The sequence below is a fragment of the Trichoplusia ni genome, chromosome 15 (genome assembly GCF_003590095.1).
Source record: "Trichoplusia ni isolate ovarian cell line Hi5 chromosome 15, tn1, whole genome shotgun sequence".
Taxonomy (NCBI): Eukaryota; Metazoa; Arthropoda; class Insecta; order Lepidoptera; family Noctuidae; genus Trichoplusia; species Trichoplusia ni.
In genome coordinates this window covers 8654387-8673708 of record NC_039492.1, presented here as the reverse complement: position 1 = coordinate 8673708, position 19322 = coordinate 8654387, and the positions used below count along the sequence as shown (strand labels likewise).

General features: G+C 36.3%; 1 protein-coding gene across 1 annotated transcript; it reads right to left on the bottom strand.

Annotated features, from left to right (window-relative positions):
- Positions 1-609: 609 nt before the first annotated feature.
- Positions 610-16955, bottom strand: LOC113501075 (multidrug resistance-associated protein 4-like). Its single transcript, XM_026882074.1, has 24 exons — positions 16667-16955; positions 14032-14156; positions 13499-13744; positions 12438-12645; positions 11830-12055; positions 11465-11621; positions 10691-10940; positions 10132-10395; positions 9796-9963; positions 9249-9386; positions 7208-7375; positions 6786-6920; positions 6484-6559; positions 5960-6092; positions 5462-5815; positions 5114-5303; positions 4693-4829; positions 4281-4421; positions 3613-4006; positions 3383-3505; positions 3175-3297; positions 2837-2997; positions 2556-2661; positions 610-2186 (listed from the first exon to the last, which is right to left on the bottom strand). The coding sequence occupies exons 2-24, from the start codon at positions 14103-14105 to the stop codon at positions 2010-2012; spliced, it is 4149 nt and encodes a 1382-aa protein (XP_026737875.1). The 5' UTR covers positions 14106-14156; positions 16667-16955; the 3' UTR covers positions 610-2009.
- Positions 16956-19322: the final 2367 nt, after the last annotated feature.

The following is a 19322-nucleotide window of genomic DNA, read 5'->3' as shown; positions in this document are numbered from 1 at the left end:
TTTCTGTAGTCCGTTTAATTTTTGAGCTCCACACGTAATAGACAGGCGGCAATCTATCGTGGACCTACGACGTGTGAGATCCGTGCGGACGGTTGTGCTATGTGGGTCACAAAATTAACCTTTTTATTGAAAATATTTTTATTAAGTTCCAATATATAAATACTTACCTCTTTTCCCATAGAAAAGGATTCAGCATTAATTAATGATCCGAGATCTTCAGGCATCACGTTTGACATTAATTATTTGGATGGCATCATTTGTGCTTCCACTTTTCACTAATAGCATGGAGTACCAATTATCTCTTTTCTTTATTTCTCTAACTTGCCTGTGTCCCCCGGTAGATGGGAGTGGCGCGGAGGACGAAATAGGATCTAATTAGTGGGAAATAAATAAAATGACAGAAATAGATAAATAATAAATTTATTTTAATAAAGTACCTAAATATTATGATCAATGGGTATAAAACGCTTACAACCTGTAGAGTATAAGCTAAACAAAATTATTTAATAAATAATTAGCAAATATTCAAAATTCTTACAAACTCTTCAAAATAATAATTTTACGTTTCACGCCTCAAAATATAATAATATAATTTTTCAATTTCTTTAAGTAGCAATTCACACACACATGCTAGGCAAAAGACCTGTAACTTATCCGAACAATTAAATGAATATAAATAATGAAACTTAACTATAATGATTGTGACCATAATATTGGAGGTAATTATAAAAAAACAGTTAAAAAAGTAAATGATGTGTCTTAGCAACAAAAGTCGTTTAATACAATCAGATTTGTATCACAACTGTTTACAATTAAATTTAATAATTTTCTGTTGTGTTACTCTTGACACCTAGTAGGTATGGTAAAAGGGTGATTCTCAGGAAAAAAGTAACACAATTTAAGGTTTTCATTATCCTCACCACACTTTTAATACTGAAAATTGTTTAATTAGATGTTAATCCGTGTCTAAGCTCTTACAGTACGACTTCTTTAATAGATTAATTAAACATAAATACAATTAAACAAACACTACAGTTATTTAACCATTTAGTGAGGATAATGAAGTCTTTAACTTGTGTATTTTTTTTCTGAGAATCGCCCAAAAACATACTATTAAACCAATTCCTGAATAAATTCCTGATAAAGCCTCGTACTCTGTAACTCCGATCGATTTAGTTGCCGACTGAACTAAACCTAACTATGCTAGGTTTTGCTTTGGCCTATATTATGTATAATTAATACTTTGGTTTAAGCTTAAAACTATTACATCTTATCTATTACTTATGTAAATGCTTGTTTTATCGAATGTTTCATAATAAATAAATAAACTATTGCTACAGAACTACAATTCGGAATGGGACTAAAAAACCACGAATTAGTATAAGGTAGATTTAAAAAAAAATGGGATTGATTGGCGACTAATTTGTACTTTTTTAATCGAATCCCGATTGTATAGCTTCTTAATTTAATGACGATTCATAAAATTAAGATGACCAGCAAATTATACTGTTTTCGTCATCTGAGAAATAAAATTATTTTATTCTAACAACAATTCAGTTTTGTAGAGTAACATTTTGGAGTACGATTTACTTTTAAACTTAAATCTATTATAAATAAAAACCATTTTCATCGTTCACGTTATAAATGGACTCTACAAAATGAACACGTACATATCGTAGATCAGCCAAGAAAGATGTCTACCAGGAGTATTCTATGTATGAGTAATATAGCTATAAGGTTGACATTATTAACTGTCAGAATATCTTTGCTAGGGAATATCAAGTCTGTTGGTCTATGACGCGCAAAGGATTTTCAACCTTAAGGTGGTAGAGCTCTTTCCTGGCCAATCGAAATCGTACCACGAGGGATCTTCCAAAAAGCTACTAACTAGTAAGTGGGGCAAAACGGATGGTTGCCTTTTAAACCATTGCCTTAATCACCGACTAGTTTATCTTCGTCTCGTCTTGATCTCGCCCCCTAAATTCTTTCCCGCCGAAGAAATTTCTAAATCATTCCTTCATAGCCTTCTTAATATTATGTTCGGAGTAAGCCTTGCTCGCCAGGTCGCGGAGACTCTGTTCTGATGCTGGACCAAGCTGCTTCACCATCTTCGAGAAGTGACCTTCGCTGTCTTGCAACAACTCATGTGGATGCCCACTTTCTACGATCTCGCCTGCTTCCATCACCTGTGAAGTAAGTTAAAATATGAGCCTAGATCTCTATAGAATAGAAAAAAAAAATGTCTATAATGAACCTATTTTTGTACGAAAAACGTACGCCACGTAGTAAGTTGTCTATCAAATTAGTAGTTGGTTATCTAAAGATGAAACATTTATTTATGAGCTCTATAAACTTGATAATCAGTTTTGTAGCTTGGGCCATCCATGTCTGTTCTTCCATAGAACTGGGGTAGAGGGTAGCCCCTAGTTAATACCTCATTACATTTTGGATTAAAGTTCTCAACAAGGCCTCTGCATGTTTCACCTGTGTCTCCGTGTAAGCCTTAAAAAGAGCGGGTCTCTTCCCATAAAGTTTGGCAGAAAAGAGATACTTACAACTACATTATCTGAGTCGGCGACGGTGTGCAGACGATGAGCGACGGTTATCACTGTGCATTCAGCGAAGTGTTTACGAATAGACCTCTGGATCAAAGCATCCGTTCTGAAATAAAAATATTAATAAGTACTTGAGTATAATGCAAACAGTACTTGCTATGCTTAAGTAAAAAAACCCGGAAAAGTGAAAAACTCAGACCAGTTTCAGTTATGCACCGAGGAAATGGGAACTTCCACTTTCAAAAAAGCGAGTTTTAACAAAAATGGTTATTGATACATACGTAGGATCAACGTTAGCAGTAGCCTCGTCGAGAACAAGCAACTTGTTGCGTGCGAGTGCGGCGCGAGCGAGGCAGAGCAGTTGTCTCTGTCCAGCACTGAAGTTCGTACCGCCTGAAGCGACGGGCGACTGTAGTGACGTCACGTTGTTCTTTAACTCCACCTGTATTCATATTAAGTGGTCAGTTTGATGAACTTTAATATTTATGGTAAACTGAATCGTGACAAGGAGTTCCATATAATAGGCAGATCCTATTTAGGTCACAATGTAGGATTAGATAACTCGTTTTAAATACTACGACAAAAATACACGTTAGTATAACCCAAGTTTAATCTGTACCTGTTCCAATGCCTTCCAGATTTCGTCATCAGTGTGTTTGTCAAACGGATCCATGTTGTATCGCAAGGTAGCTGAAAACAGCACTGGTTCTTGTGGGATAATTGAAATCTTCGCTCGCAACTCCTGAAATTTTTCAACATTTTGTTAATAGATTCATAAACATAATATGTATTAATCAGATCAGGTATTTAAAAAATGTTTTGCTCACTTTGAGTGCGATCTCTCCCGTCTCTACTTCGTCAATGTGCACTTGGCCTTCAATTGGTGCCAAGCGGAAGAGTGCTGAGATCAGAGAGGACTTTCCAGCGCCAGTGCGTCCAACTACTCCAACCTAAAGATGAGAATAAATAACATGTCAAGTATTTTACAAAAATGAACATTTTATATGAGAACAGTAAAATTACCCTTTTGATAGCAAAATATAACATCGATACTTACTTTCCATCCACTTTCGATATCAATGTTCAGTCTCTTGAGTACAGGTGCTGCTCCTTCATCATATCTGAGCGTGAGGTCCTTGAACGCAATACGGCCCTTCTGGGGCCAGTTGCTAGGTGGGCTGGGTCCTTCAGTCTTCTCTTGAGGCAACGATGTGAACTGAGTAACTCGCTCTACACTAGTCATCTGTGAGACTACTTCAGTCGCTTGTTTCACTCCGTATTGCACCATGTTCACGAGGATCAGACCCTGACTCAAGGCTAGACCAACGTTTCCGGATTGTGTGGTACCGTCGTCCATGAGCAAGAATGTGTATGCGACAACTATGATGTATAAAGTACAGACGAAACTCAACCAGATCGTGAAGGTGGTGTTGGTGACTAGTGTCAAGTACCTAAAAACCAGGAAAAAATTGTTAGTCTTATAGTTTTAGTCCAGCTCTATGGTTGTGTAGTAATAGCCGAAAACAAAATGTCAGAACCGTTGTATAGATTTAAAAGAATTAAAAAAAAAATAAAGTCATTATACATTTAAATTCAACTTTGCATAACTATATTAGGGTCTGTAAACGCTGTCTTTTTGTCAAAGTGACGCCCATACATTCGATTTTTTCCATTTTAATACGATGCTATATTGTCTTGGCCCTCCGATTTATTAACGTTACTCACCATGCAGCAGAGTGAACATCTTGTTTGTCATCGAAATGGATCTTCAACAGTTCCTCAGATTGGAAGGCGCGTACGGTGCTCAAACCAGACATCGTAGCCGTTACGTGAGAAAATACGGGACTACGGGTAATTCCCTCAACTCTGAAATTGAAAAGTAAAACATTATAATTTCTGGAAGTCTTAGGTAAAGGTTTCAATTGAAATCGAGGGTTTTATAAATTGAATTTATAGGTATAATCTCTGTATCTCAATGTTCAGCAGAAAGTTTAAAAGAAAAACTGCGAAAGAAGAAAAAGTTTTTTTCACTAGAACCGATTTCAGAGGCCAGTGTTACGAGTATTAATGTAGCATTATGACGAGTCTAGTAAGATAGATTCAGCTTTAATAATATAATTCGTTGAACAGCACTTACCTTTTAATACCTTGGGCGGTGCTCAAGTAGACAAGGGCCCAGAAGTATATCAAAGCTCCGCAGACGAAGGTGGTTACCAACATCAGGGGGTTGACGATAGCCACCATCACTAGAATACCAACCATCACCATGAAAATCTGTAAGAAAAAGAAATTGATGAAGTCCCGATACTTGTTATGTATAGACAACAAGTCACTGAACACTATCAGAATTACAAGGCTCCTGAAAACAGTTGAATACTTTGGCCGAAAACTACAACTTTCTAATTTCGTAGGAAATTTTCTGAACATCAATAATTTCAAATGTATTCAAAGTTGATTGGTAGTTCGTTCTCAAATTAAATTTGACCACGACAAAGTCATAAGATGACATTTTACACTGTCATTTTAACCAATTTCAAACAGTATGGTAGTATCCTTACCTGAATAGTATCGATGTACATTTTCGGTAAGATCTCGTCGACTACGCCCATGTCCTTTGAGAATCTGTTAAGGATGCGACCTGAGGGGTTGGTATCGAAGAACCTCATGGTTGCCCCTAATATATTGCTGAACATCTGGTTGTGTAGGTTGATAGAACTCTTCATGCACACCCATAGGAACATGAAGGACCTAAAATAAAAAGAAATGTAATTATTTACCTGATGTCAATGATAAAAATTACAAGTTAAAGTAAAAGTTACAAGTCTTAGTTGGTAGTAAATAAATGGTTTCTTTTTCCACATTTGACAACTAGTTTAATCAATGTAAAGATAAAAAAGGAAACAAACCTGCCACTTGTGAAGATGATGCAGCTGAAAATCGCAATAGCCCATATGTAGACGTAGAACGTGTGGTCGAAATAGAAACCTCCGTCCACTGACAAGGCTTCATCAACTGTAGCGTTCACAGCGGCGAAAGTATCGTTTACTGAGCTCAAAGTGTCGTTTACTAAGCTCAAAGTGCCGTTTACTAAGCCCAAAGTGCCGTTAACAATAGATGTAGTCGCTGAAGTTGTAAATGTCGTTGGTGCTTCGGTTGTCGTGTAGAGAGTCATGTTGTTTTCTGATAACGTTGAATTGAAAGTGGTAGCGTTCGATGCAAGAGCTGCTTCTTTCATGAGCGCCGACTCGACGTTGTTCATCCTGAAATTGAATTTGTTATTTGAATTTGATATGATGACTAAGAAGCTGGTTATTGCATTTATATTGATTAAAAAAATAAACTTAAAAGAGCACGCACTTTAAATAGAAACTGCAGTAATTTGATTTAAGTATCAAGATAGTTACCAGTAAGTCAGCCATAGATCACTGAAAGACGTGACGGCTTGGGCAATTATAATGGCCGCAAATGTTAGGAAGAGCAAGCACCAGCTAGCACCCGCTTTGAAATATTGGCCGTACACTTTACCGGGAACTCGTCCTGTAAATAATCGAAAAATTAATGTACATGACATGATATTAAACAATAAACGAAAAATAACGCTGTTTTGTCTGTAAAAGCATGATGGTGCATTACGCGGTGTAGAGCGTCTCTCTTCCACAACTACATTAGTATGACTTTCAGAGGTGACGATAGGCTCCAAATAATTGATACTTATATCTTTTATTAAATTAGTCGTAATGTAAGCTTGTTAGAGTAAGAACATCCCCAAGAGCGTTCGTTAAAACTTACAATAAAAGCTAAACTAGGAATCGTGGAGGCTTGAAAAGATATGGCTACAGTCTGTTTTAGTGGAGAGACCACCCATATCCAAGTGCTACCACAGGGCACGGCTAGTAATAGGTAAGTAAGGTACGTAGTGCATAGGTACCTGTTCCAGCCATCTCTTCGATTTCTTCTTCGTCAATTGGTTGCTCGACTTCCCCAGCTGTGGTGCTGGCTTTCGACTAAAATATGAAACATATGTTAATGATAAAAAAGCGGCTCATATAAATAAACTTCTTTCGGGAAATTTATACAAGCAAACTGTTTAACTACAATTCATATATGTACAATCTTTTACTAACTCAACTGTTACCAGAATCAGTTAGATAGAGCTTTAAGTGACTACTCATGCATGCATCTGCCTTATACGCAGCAAATATCTAAATAATTGTTGTCATTGATTCTTACCATAATGGAAACACTTCTCATCATCTTCACGTGGTCCACGGGAACAAGTTTATCTTCGTTTTCATCTTGCAATAGTTCAGAGAACAGTGGTGTATGAGATACTTCGTCGAACGGCCCTTGGATTTCGATCTCGCCCTGTTGAGGAAATTATCTTTAACATCCCTCTGAATGAGCTGGCAGCGATCAAAAAATACTCTGTCGCAATATTACTTTAAGACATGAAGGTCTCTGGAGTCGACTCAAAAAAAATATTGTGGTATTCATAATGTTTGGATTAACGTCGAGTAAAGTCCTGGAGATACTTGTGTCTGGAAGGTTATTGTAAAAAATACTATCTACATCATATCCACTTCATGCAACCGATTAGATTATTGGACCCCAATATATGTAGATCGTAACCGGGAAAATGTATTTTAACTTACCTTCCGCAGAATGATAACTTTGTCAGCGGTCTTGAGGTGATGCAGTTGGTGGGTGACAAGAATCCTTGTGAATTGGTCTAGGATTCCGTTCACGCATTCTGACACTATGTGCTTTCCTACGTGAGTGTCTACGGCGGAGAGGGGGTCATCGAGGAGGTAAATATCGGCCTGAACAAGAAACAAGAAAGAACCTTTAAATATGTACTCCATCTTTTACACAGGGACCGGCCGGATACTCATTGAAAGGGTTTTTGAAGGGGTTTTTTTAAGCGCTTCAAGAAAAAACCCTATGACATATGTTACACCTTCGAACGGATTACTGGAACCCTGTTCTGAACAGGTTACCCTTTACTACCCTGTAACACTGTAACAGGGTAACCCACTCCAACCTAAGACAATGCAATATGCACTCTTTATCATAAACATTAGTTTGAAAATAGTATAACCACGAGCGCACGTGACATCTTACCGCCCAGCGGCGCCATTGTTGCATTTACCGAGCGACTTGTAAACATGGAATAAAAATCATTGTGAATATGATCTTACAGTTTAATTTTGCTTGTCGCACTTTTCAAACGTTGTGATATATATTTTTCGTGTCTATACTTGTAGACCAGGGTTGATAATTTTTAAAACCAAATTAAAAAATAGTAGGATGAAACCCATTAGAAAAGGAGGGGAATATTATAAAAATGAAAGGAAAAATAATTTACGGGTGATCTGAGGTCGGGAAGGGGGTGGGAGTGACGTTTGAAGAGTAAAAAACGGTTTTTATCAATTTCCGGCAAAACTAAAATTCGTATCGAAAAAAGTCAAATGGCAAAGTTCTAAAAGAAAAAGATCTAAAACTTTTGTGTTTACATTTTTTTCACATAACCTCAAAATTTATGTGAAAAATCTAAAAAACCAAGATTGTGGTTTTTTATTTTTATCTTTTACAAAAATTTATTTTTGTAACGAAATTTGGTGAAAACTTACTTTTTTGTGTCCCAAATACGCTGTAATTTATTTGATTAAAAATATTTATTTTTTCACCTTATTTTGAATTAATATAAAAAAACACTCTAATTTTCAATCGAAAATTCACCCGTCAAATCTTCTCAGAAAATGCAAAAAATGAAAAAAAAATTGTATTCGATTTTTTTTTAAATTATTATAAATAATTTCATCTAAAAAATTTGATCTCATTTTGTGTCCAATAGACCAATAATCGAGGAAGGTTTTAGGCTAGGTATATAAAATTACGCTGCAACTAATAGGAGCGAAGATTTAATGGAAAATGTGGCAAATACGGGGAAAAATATTAATCTTCGAGGGCTTTCGTTCAAAAATTCCTAACTTATATCTTCTAACCACGCGGACGAAGTCGCGGGCAACAGCTAGTTACCTATATGACGTTTCGCGCGTAGGTAGTTTGTCCGAGAGGCGCGACGCGTCGGCGATAGAAGAAAATCAGCTGTAGTCTTAGTAAAGCAATGAGGGGCCGCTAGGGTGCAAGTATGCAGCTCAAGTTTAGTGGGTAATTCAGGGTAACACGAATAAAAGCCTTTCGTGAAGGTAACCACTTCAAAGGGTTAAGTTATTGAAGGGGTTAACCCCTTCACGTGGTTACCATAATGAAGGTGTTAACCATTTCGCTGGGTTTCGAGGATGTAACTCGAACAAAAGGTAACACTGCGATATGAGTTACCCCGTGTACGGGTTACCCTGTCAAACGGCTTAACTCTAAAGTGGGGTTGTCCGGTCCCTGCTTTTACATGATGATGGGAACTCTTAACTACTAGCCGGGATGTGAGTTAACCATGATCATTTGTTTAGTCTGGGTGTGATTTACATATAATATGTATGTATATAGAATTATGTTAATGCAAGCTTTGCTTAGTTTGAGACTAGATGGCGTTGTTATGAAAATTGTGATATATATTTTTTAAGACTCTTTGCGGAGTTTTGTGAACTTGATTAAAACTTCTTATAGTTTCCATTTTATTCATGTATGTATGTCATGTTTTAGATGGGAATAATTTCTTCATTGTTAACTTACCGGTCTATAACATGCTCTTGCTAATCCTATTCTGGCTCGCTGGCCACCACTGAGACTGATGCCTCTTTCTCCTACGAGAGTAGAATCTCCATGAGGCAACAGTTCGAAGTCCCTAACCAAGGCACACGCTTTAACAACCTGAGGACAAAGAATAGTAATGTTGTAAACACGTACACATTTTAAGGGAAAGATGAGGAGGAAAAAGTGACGTGTACTCACACTTCAAGGTTCAATATGATGATAGGAAAAGTAGGTAAATATCTATTGAAATTTAAGTTAATTTAGTATAAGGTACAATGGGGTTGACGTATCCGTGTGGATAAAAACCCCTTAAATATAAATAAAGATTAAAAAAAAAATCTATTGAAATTCTTAAATAAAATGATGATAACTAAAACCTCCTTTCGTATGCAAGGTATACGAATGTTCTTGCCTATGCAAGGATATCATCTATATTTATTTAGGTAAACGGCAATAGTCTAGTTATTTAGATTCGATAAATTTCATTAACCCTACTTTAAATATTCAAAGTTAAATCACCACTTACCTTCTTGTATCTAATGCGGTCGTAGGGTGTTCCAAACAGAATGTTTTCCCGAACAGTTCCAACGAATAACCAGGGTTCCTGACTGGCATACGATATCCGCGAACCACCCAAGTTCACAGTACCCGAAGTCTCTTTCAGTTCTCCAAGAATCAGATGCAGCAGAGAAGACTGTGGAACAAGTTAACAATTTATATTTTGAATGAAACATTAAACTGACCCATTTTAAGACAGGTTTAATGACGAGTTTATAACAAAAATATACTTCAATAAAAAAAAACTTTAGGGAAAGGAAGACAGATTTTTTTTGGGGAAAGCGTAGATTCATTTCTAACAAACCTTGCCAGCGCCAACCGGTCCAGCTACGCCAACAAATTCTCCAGGAGTGGCTGTCAGAGTGATATTCCTCAATGCAGTCGATGCATCATCGGTTGCTACCCAACGAGCTGTTACATTTTTAATCGAAAGTTCTGACGGTTTTGAGATTTCCTTAACTTTCTTTGCTTCTTTCTCTTTCCCATTAGCCAATGACAATCTGGAGGCATCCAGTAAAATATTCGACTTTTGTTGTTCTGGTTCTTTCTCTTCGAGCAACAAAAATTCCTGAAAGAGGGCAGTTATCGATATCATGATAACATGTACTGTTATGACACACAGGATTAACATCGATAGCGCATACAAATACTACTTATGAACCATTGATGACTATAAAAATTTTGCAATGTTAACATTGATTAGTATCAAGCTAATCACTGATTAATAGCGTCATACGAGCAAGGTGGCATGATGGAAATCGTTACATCGTCTTGCCATCGCCGGATACCCGTTTTCATCCACTAACGTAGGCACCCGTGTTTGCAAATAAAACATCATACCTGTATCAGTTAAATGAACTTACCTCTAAACGTCTGATGGAAACTTTCGTTTCTGCCAAGAAAGCAAGACCCATCGGGAAGGCAATGTTACAAGTCAATTGCAGCAAATTGAAGTATTGCACCAACGAGAAGGATGTCTGTGCTCTGACGTCACCGTTGATGTACACAAAGGTTGTTATCGTGACGAACAGAATAAACCTCTCCGTGAAGACGGCGAGGGCTGAGCTGAACCCTTTGACAAACGACGTCTTCAAAATGTAGCTGACTTCCGATCTGCGAAAGAAATGCACATTTTTATATAAGTACAAGATTTATGCAGGGTCAAAGAGAGTTGTATCATTTGCCTTTGGCCATCTTCCAGCTCCAACATCAGAGCAGTTCATGACAAGCATTATACATTAGGTGACATGTAAAATATGAACTCTAATCCCTAACCGGGGATTGGGTCAATTTTGTGGAACAAGTAAAAATAAATGACAGCTTACAATAAACGGACAAAAACTAGAGCATTAACTATATACATGGATGGTGCAGTGATAGATAATAATAATTGATAGTATGAATATGGATAAACGTTATCTAATATAGACTTCATTTTTTATTACGAAGTCATTAGTATTATGTTTGCCATCATGACTTGCTCGAATAATGTAGTAACATTAATTGTATGATGCCAAGTTCAGGAAAAATGACGGGGTGCTTCGATTAGATTATTTTTTAGGGAATAAATTTGCTAAACTCGTTATAATGTATTATCAATTTCCTTTAACTTTTTTGATAATCATTTGCGAACTTACTTTCTCAGTTGGTCAACGAGTTTCTCGAAGGGTTTCTCCCAGGCGTACATCTTAATGACTTGCACACCGTTCACCAGTTCACTCATGACCTTGACTCTCTGGTCGGTACGTTTCGCGATCTTGCCTCGAAGCTTCCCTTGGTAGCTACTCAAAGTTACTGGAAGTAGAGACACGCAGATTAGGTTTAAATCATATAAAAATCTATAGGACATGGAGCAATCCAAGGGATCCGAACAAATTTTCTTTAATTTATCTTAGGAGAAAAGGGTTGTCTGTTAATATCCTTCAGTTTTTTGACGAAGGTTTCATTTAACATAAAATCATCGGTTAAAAAGAGGAAATACGGGCTTTGTACTAAAACTTACCTTGCACGAAAATCGTTTGAACGAAAATAAGGGTTAAAGCGGCGAGGGTGGCATATCCAACGTGCTGCCAAACCAAGTAGGAGACGAGAGGAACTACGCAAGGTGTGACCCACAAGTAGTGGAGGAAGTTGGTGACCAGGTCGAAGCGGCTCACGTCGTTGGACATCAAGTTAATAACTTGGCCCGGCTCTGTATTACTCAAACCTATATGGTTCAGTTTCAGAATCTGTAGAACAAAATTTTTTATAAGTCACGGGCGTTAAAAACAAGAAATTAGTATAGGTAAGGCTTGATCGTTGATCACCAAGCTAGCTCACTGCGGGATGGCGATTTAGGATTCCAATATTTGGAATCTAAGTTTTATCAAGCTGTTTTTCTTCACCATTTGTCAGTGATGTCTCAGAATAATGAAAAAGTGACTTTAAAAACTTAACTTTAAAAAATCACTTTAAGACTTCACCTGCATTGGAACAGAACCTACGCTTTGCAAAACCAACATGACATGCCTAAACAATAAATACGATTCTTCATATATATGTGCGATTTTATATTATGTTGCTTATAAACACTTCAAGAAGTTTTTTATTTAAGCTCCAATAATTTCTTACCTTTCTATACATGAGCGAGCAGCAAGCTATCCTGACTCTCATTCCGACTCTACCCTGAAGCAGCTGCAAGTAGTTCATCAGGAACGCTGACGTCATGCTTACTAGATTCATCAAGAAATTGTATATGTGGGCCTCGCGGTAAGCCTCAGGAGTTTTTTCGTTTGAAAAGTAATCTATGAAGATGGCTAATGTGTAGGGAACTAAGGGCCTGTAACAAAACAAGAACTAATCAAAAAAGATCGCCTATAGTAATGACGGGCAGCAAAAGAAGGTAGGTGAACACAATTAGAGGGTTACTCTCGACGGACTCGAGTCTTCTACCAATCGAATTGACTGGAGTTGAGTTGACTCGACACTAGCACAGATTCGTGCAGTAACACCTGTTGGCAGTCAATCGATAACTGAACGTCGCTGATAACACTTGTAAATTCAATTGTTCTACGACTTCTGCTACTGTCTATATCTAGTACAAAAACTATCATTTAACTTAACAAGGTTATGCGTGACCGTTTAGCCTGATGTGATTACAATGTGAATTTCACGTGCGAGAAATAAAGAAATGACATGCTATCAGTACGTTAATATCTTTCAGGCTTCATTTTCATTTAAGGAAAATTGTACCTTCATTTTGTTGTGTGACTCATTTTGTCCAAAATACTGACTGACTGCACGCGAGAATCTAATTGATCCTTTTACAATGTTAGTGTAAAACTCAGCTACATGAGAGACTCCGAAACCAAAACTCGTCGGGCGATACTGATAAATACGCGTGAGAAAACCGTCGTACCAAATCTATTTCTCTATACTAATACTAAAGCTGAAGAGTTTGTTTGTTTGAACGCGCTAATGTCAGGAACTACTGGTCCAAATTGAAAAAATATTTTTGTGTTGAATAGACCATTCATCGAGGAAGGCTTTAGGGTATAAACCATCACGCTGCGACTAATAGGAGCGAAGATACAAAGGAAAATGTGAAAAAAATAGGGCAGGTATAAATCATAACTTATATCTTCTTCCCACGGGGACGAAGTCGCGGGCAACAGCTAGTAATGAATACTTACCAAACAATAATAAACAAAATTCCATTCAGGAAACCGCAAAACATGTATTCGAACCAGAAGGATCTGACTATGGCTTTCGAGAGGGAGGGATCTCCCCCTTTCTTCTTCGCATGTTCTATCTCGTACTCCCATGCCTCTTCTAATCTGTCTCCAAGTCGGCCTGAGGAGTCTGCTTCACGAGCTTGCCACAGATCACTCACTGTCAGACCCTGTTTGTATCCTCGTTTAAATAGGCTGAAGCTCCATCTAAAATATACCATAAGGGTTATGAAATAGAAATGAATTTGCTTTGTTCTGATTGCAACGGAAGAGTTGCTGAATTGGCCATGCTTTGTGTATTAGGAAAGTTAAACAACAACATTGTCTAGAACATTAAGGAGTACAAGCACAACTCTGATTATTGAGTGTGTGTCGATTTTGAGACTGCTTGAGGAAGTGATACACTTTTTCGTGACCTTCAGAGATAAAAGTATGATTAAAATACTTCCTATTATTGTATTTTTATATTATTATTTATATGTGTAGATACTTACGTTAAAAATAATTTAGAGAATACATTGACTCTGTCTTGAGGATTCTTTTCGGTTAAATTCACTTTTGACTCCATTTTAGAATATTTGATATCTTAGACATCTATCTTCGTAGAAAATGTTTGTTTCTGAGGACAAAATAATAGAGTTTAGTAAATAGGTAAGATTAAACAAGTCCTACCCAAAAATGGTTTGAAATCGGTTAAGAAATTTAGAAGTCCAGCGCAGACCAACAACGTTACACGAAATTTATTGATGTATATTAAAATTACGATATTTTCAAAATTAATTAACTTTTCAAATGCTAACTGTATTCAGTCTAAGCCTAAATTAAATCTAAAACCAAGTCCTTGACTAGTTCAGACGGTAGATATAAAATAAACTCGTACAGTAAACAGACAAGAAAATTCACGTTATTATGTAAAGCTTATCTTAAGCAGTTTGTTGATTTTCCACAGCTACCTCAATAACATTTAAATTATGCATACATCGTATAATTTTATTGTACGTCGAATTTGTCTGTAATAGTACAGCTTAAAGTATAGTTACTTCAGTAAAATATAGTCAGCATGACGGATACCGAAGTTTACGATAAATTGAAAAGAATCTGACACTCAAAACATTAAAACCTATATTAATTAATGGTCTTATCAGCTATCGATTTGATCCAAGGTACCATTATCCAAAAATTGGACAGATGGTCGGTAATAGGTAACTACATGAGCAAGATTAGACATGACACAATCATCAACAGTAACAATCAAAAGGTAGGCGTTATCTCTTACTGATTACTACAAATCCTATCGCCAAAATAAATCTGAATGTAATGTTAGGCTAAATAAAAAAGGTAACAGATAAGAACGTGTTTTAGGACATCTGTGATGCAAACCAACTGTGGGGGGCTTAGCATCAGACTTGCAGTTCGGAATACAAGACGTTGTATGATCAATGCAGCCGTTTTAAGACTTTTTGGTTGGGCCTTTAACCGTGTCAAAGAAGGAGGTATTAAAAAAGGGAATCACATCTCCCATCTCCCTTGGAGTATGAGCCAAAGAAACGAGTCAATATTGTTCAGTAATAATATTTTAAACAGAAAACAAAAATTGCAGACACTTAAGTAACTATGATTTGTTGCATAAAGATCTGTTTATTCAAGCGTATTTATTGAAATAGACCGACTAGTTTCGGACCTAACCAGCGGCAAATAGAGTTCGACTAGTGGGATTATCCCGAAAAAGTCGCGAGTAAACCGTTATTAAATCACTGAAGTTCTAATTATTAATAACTTAACTATGTTTTGCAAGTCATGTCCTATATATTGGCTCGTAAAGTGAATAGTCTGCGTGACGTTAATAAACGATCAACAGGAAAACTAATGAGTAAATACTGAACACAGACAGTTCTAAATAAAGCGATGTTTAAGCTCTCTTACCAGAAGAGGCAATATATACAATCCTTGGATAATATTTTTGAGATATCAAAATAGAGTAATGCTTTTTTTAATGTCGTAAAACGATAAACAGTGCATTGTAACGGCATGTGGCATCGTGACGTCATAGACCAATTCATAACTTTAACTCGCTTCATTTGATTGAATAGTTAATGTTCTGCAATACCTATATTACATTTTTTATCTAATAACCTACATTTTTTTGCATATTTCTTGAAAGGCCGAAACTATGGTCCCCTGTAGACAATATAAACTTCAAACCGGAAAAAAGCTTGCAATCCGTTGAACCTATTTAAGTCATTTAAAAGTGTTTTGCTGAATAAAGAGAAATAAAAAAATAAATCTTAAATTAGTTTCGTGTACATAAAAGGTTCAATGAATGCGGTCCATATGAATTATTTACTTAATTTCCAAAATTTCGGCCGCATGCAAGCTATACGGAAGCTCTAAGTGCCACAAACAAGCAAATGAATAAGTAAGTAAGGAAGTCTTCTCGATCTCAGAAGACTTCTTTCGGAATGAGGTTTACTATACGACCAATCAAAATATTAGAATTTTTAATGGTTTACTTATCTACGAGTTTATTAGGGTGCAAGTCACCACGTGTTTCGGTGAAGTGCACTCATATTTTTGTTTTAGTCATGTCTTAACATCACAAAACTTTCTCCTAAAAGATTCAGTTCCAAAAATAATTTCGATCTTCTAATAAGAATAAAATTTTGATTAAGGTCCTGCAACCACCTCCCAATACACACACAAGTAAGGTTAATCCCATTTTATCCTCAAGAGAAATTAGCACTCCCGTGGACAGAAGAAATTATTTAAATAAAACTGAGGTTTAGTGCCTTTGGCAATGCCCTAATTAAGAAGAAACAATTTACATATCTATGGATTCATATACTCGGCTTAACCTATTCGAACTTGTTTTTCCTAAACTTTGACATGAGACGATAAGGGATGCCTACGCAGTTAAAAGTTTCGTAGATGATTTTTTTTTGGTGCGATCGTTTGGATCGATCTTAAGCAACGTTGGGTACCCACAAATTTATTTGTTACCCAACCGATTTGTTTGTATGGAACCCTCAGTATCCCGAGTCCCACTCGCGTTTCATCCTTTTTTTGGATGAACAGTATTATTAAAATATAATATTAAAATCAGTTAGTTGCAGGTAAATTCTAAACACTCACCGAATATTGTGGTTCGCTTTTATACTGTAACAAATTTTAAGATAGCCGTATCCTCACAATATTATTATCATATGAACCGAGACTCAGGTTCGTAAATAGCAGTAGATACTTAAAACTTCACTTAATTATGTAAACAGATTTTTTTCTTTAAATAGAATAATTAAATTTTAAGTTATTAATATTTAAGCACCTAATATTTATTAAAGTTTTGGAGACTTTAAATTCGACGCGTGTCTCGCGTCCTTAGGACGATCGCGCTCGGCGGCAACTGTACGGTCGGACCGGCACGCGATAGTAGTTATATCCCGAACGCGGATTCGCTGTCAGTTATCAGTCCGCCTTTTTATGCTGACTTTTCCACAAGTCGCTTCGACAATTTTGTGCCAAATCATCGTTATGAGCCGCTTGTATTAAAAGACTAGTGAAATAAAGCCAGATTGGTCACAGAATAAATGCAATTAATGTTTTATTTTTTATATTTATCTAAGTATAATATGTACAGGTAAGAAATGTTTTATCAGTGACTATATTTGCGGATTGCTGGAATTTTATAGTTGGGATCTCATTGGGGTAACAATTTTTCGGTACTAAGGTACCTAATAGTATAACCTTAGTACTAACTTACAAAAGATTTTGAAAGTCTTGGAAACAATTTATTCACAGAACTCCAAGAAATCGCGGAATGACAGAAATTTGAAACATGGGAATCGTAAATAGTAAGGATTTCATATCTAGGAGAAAAGTGGATGAAGCAACAAGCAATTCCAGGAGGAGCAATGATGGGCATGTGTATCAGGCTAACTTATTGCCTATGCATATCATGCAGAATTATCAGAAAATTACATATTAAAACAGTTGCTGGAATTTAGCCCTGCAACTATGTGCATATTAATTCAATCTTTGAAACCCTAGTTCACTTAAATACTTAGACAGACCTTTTAGTCCTAGCTACCGCATTAGGTTAAGTAACCTGTAATGGTAGATTAGTGTGATAATAAAATAAATAAATAAAATAGATATATGTTACTCACTTCCGTTACGATACGATAATTAACAATCTCTAATACAACGAGTTTTAACAGGTCCTAACCATATCTTACATACATCTTTTGTGCCTGGCAATGAGTAACATTCCTTGAGATAAACTGGTTAATTCTTGAAAAAAATGTTAAACCTTCATTGCAATATAATTATTGTTCTTTATCGGAATGAGGCAATATCATGCAATTAGATTGTCATCAGCCGACTAAAATTATGAAATTAGATTCTTTTTCTTGTTTCGTATCGAAAGGGTGAAACCTATTACTGAGTCTCCACTGTCTGACCTTCTATCACCAGGACCCCGATTCTGCTATTTACAATGGCCGATGAATGCAAGGCAATTGGATTAAAAATGCTTAAGAGAATACGAAAAGTGTAATTTTAAGCCAATTTTCATTCATTCATCGGCCAATGTAAATATCTGAACTGGGCCTAGTCAAAGAAAAGGTGGAAAGAATGGAGATTTTCTATTGCCGATGTATAAAGACTAATGAAAATAAACATCGAGCTTAATAGTTTGGTACGGTCGGTATAAATTTGTTTGCCCATTTTTTTCCAAGCAACTAGGCTTTCTTTTAGCCTATTTGTACGTAACCCTGAGTATGGCTAATCCGAGTCGCACTTGCCGTTTGTTTTCCTTTTTTAATACTATTTTTAGGGTTCCGTACCTCAAAAGGAAAAAACGGAACCCTTATAGGATCACTTTGTTGTCCGTCTGTCCGTCCGTCTGTCCGTCCGTCCGTCCGTCCGTCTGTCAAGACCCTTTTTCTCGGGAACGCGTGGAGGTATGAAGCTGAAATTTATATCAATTACTCAGGTCTACTGTCCCTTGAAGCTGTGAAAAAATCAAACTTCTAAGGCAACGTAATCAAAAGATACAGCCGTTTATGCCGCAAATTTTCGACACTTGCAAGGGAATCAAAACCTACAGGGTGCTTCCCGTGAACTCAGAATCTTGAAATTTGGTACGAAGCAACGGCTTATACCATAGATAAAGGAAAAATTACAAAAACCATAAATTTTTAGTTACATCACATAATATATTTTTTTTTAATAATTTTAAACTTACTACCTATTTCCTCATAAACGCGTAGAGGTATTAAATTGAAATTCATACCAAATACTCAGGTCTATAATACCTTTAAGCTGTATCAAAATCAAACTTCTATGTCAACGCAATCAAAAGAAACAGCAATTTAAGCTGCATATTTTGAAACTCGCAAGTACTCGCAAGGGAATCAAAACCTAAAGGGTACTTCCAGTCGACCTAGAATCTTGAAATTTGGCACGAAGCAACGTTTTATAGCACACATAAAGGAAAAATTCCGAAAACCTTAAATTTTTAGTTACATCACATAATATTTTTTTTTTAATAATTTTAAACTTACTACCTATTTTCTCATAAACGCGTAGAGGTATTAAATTGAAATTCATACCAAATACTCAGGTCTATAATACCTTTAAGCTGTAACAAAATCAAACTTCTATGTCAACGCAATCAAAAGAAACAGCAATTTAAGCTGCATATTTTGAAACGCGCGAGTACTCGCAAGGGAATCAAAACCTAAAGGGTACTTCCAGTCGACCTAGAATCTTGAAATTTGGCATGAAGCAA

Coding starts and splice junctions, on each gene's coding strand:
- LOC113501075 (XM_026882074.1), bottom strand. CDS start 14,105: ATGGAGTCAAAAGTGAATTTAACCGAAAAGAATCCTCAAGACAGAGTC. Junction 3,506..3,612: donor ATATCGAAAGTGGATGGAAA/GTAAGTATCGAT, acceptor TCTCATCTTTAG/GTTGGAGTAGTTGGACGCAC. Junction 3,298..3,382: donor CGGGAGAGATCGCACTCAAA/GTGAGCAAAACA, acceptor GAAAAATTTCAG/GAGTTGCGAGCGAAGATTTC.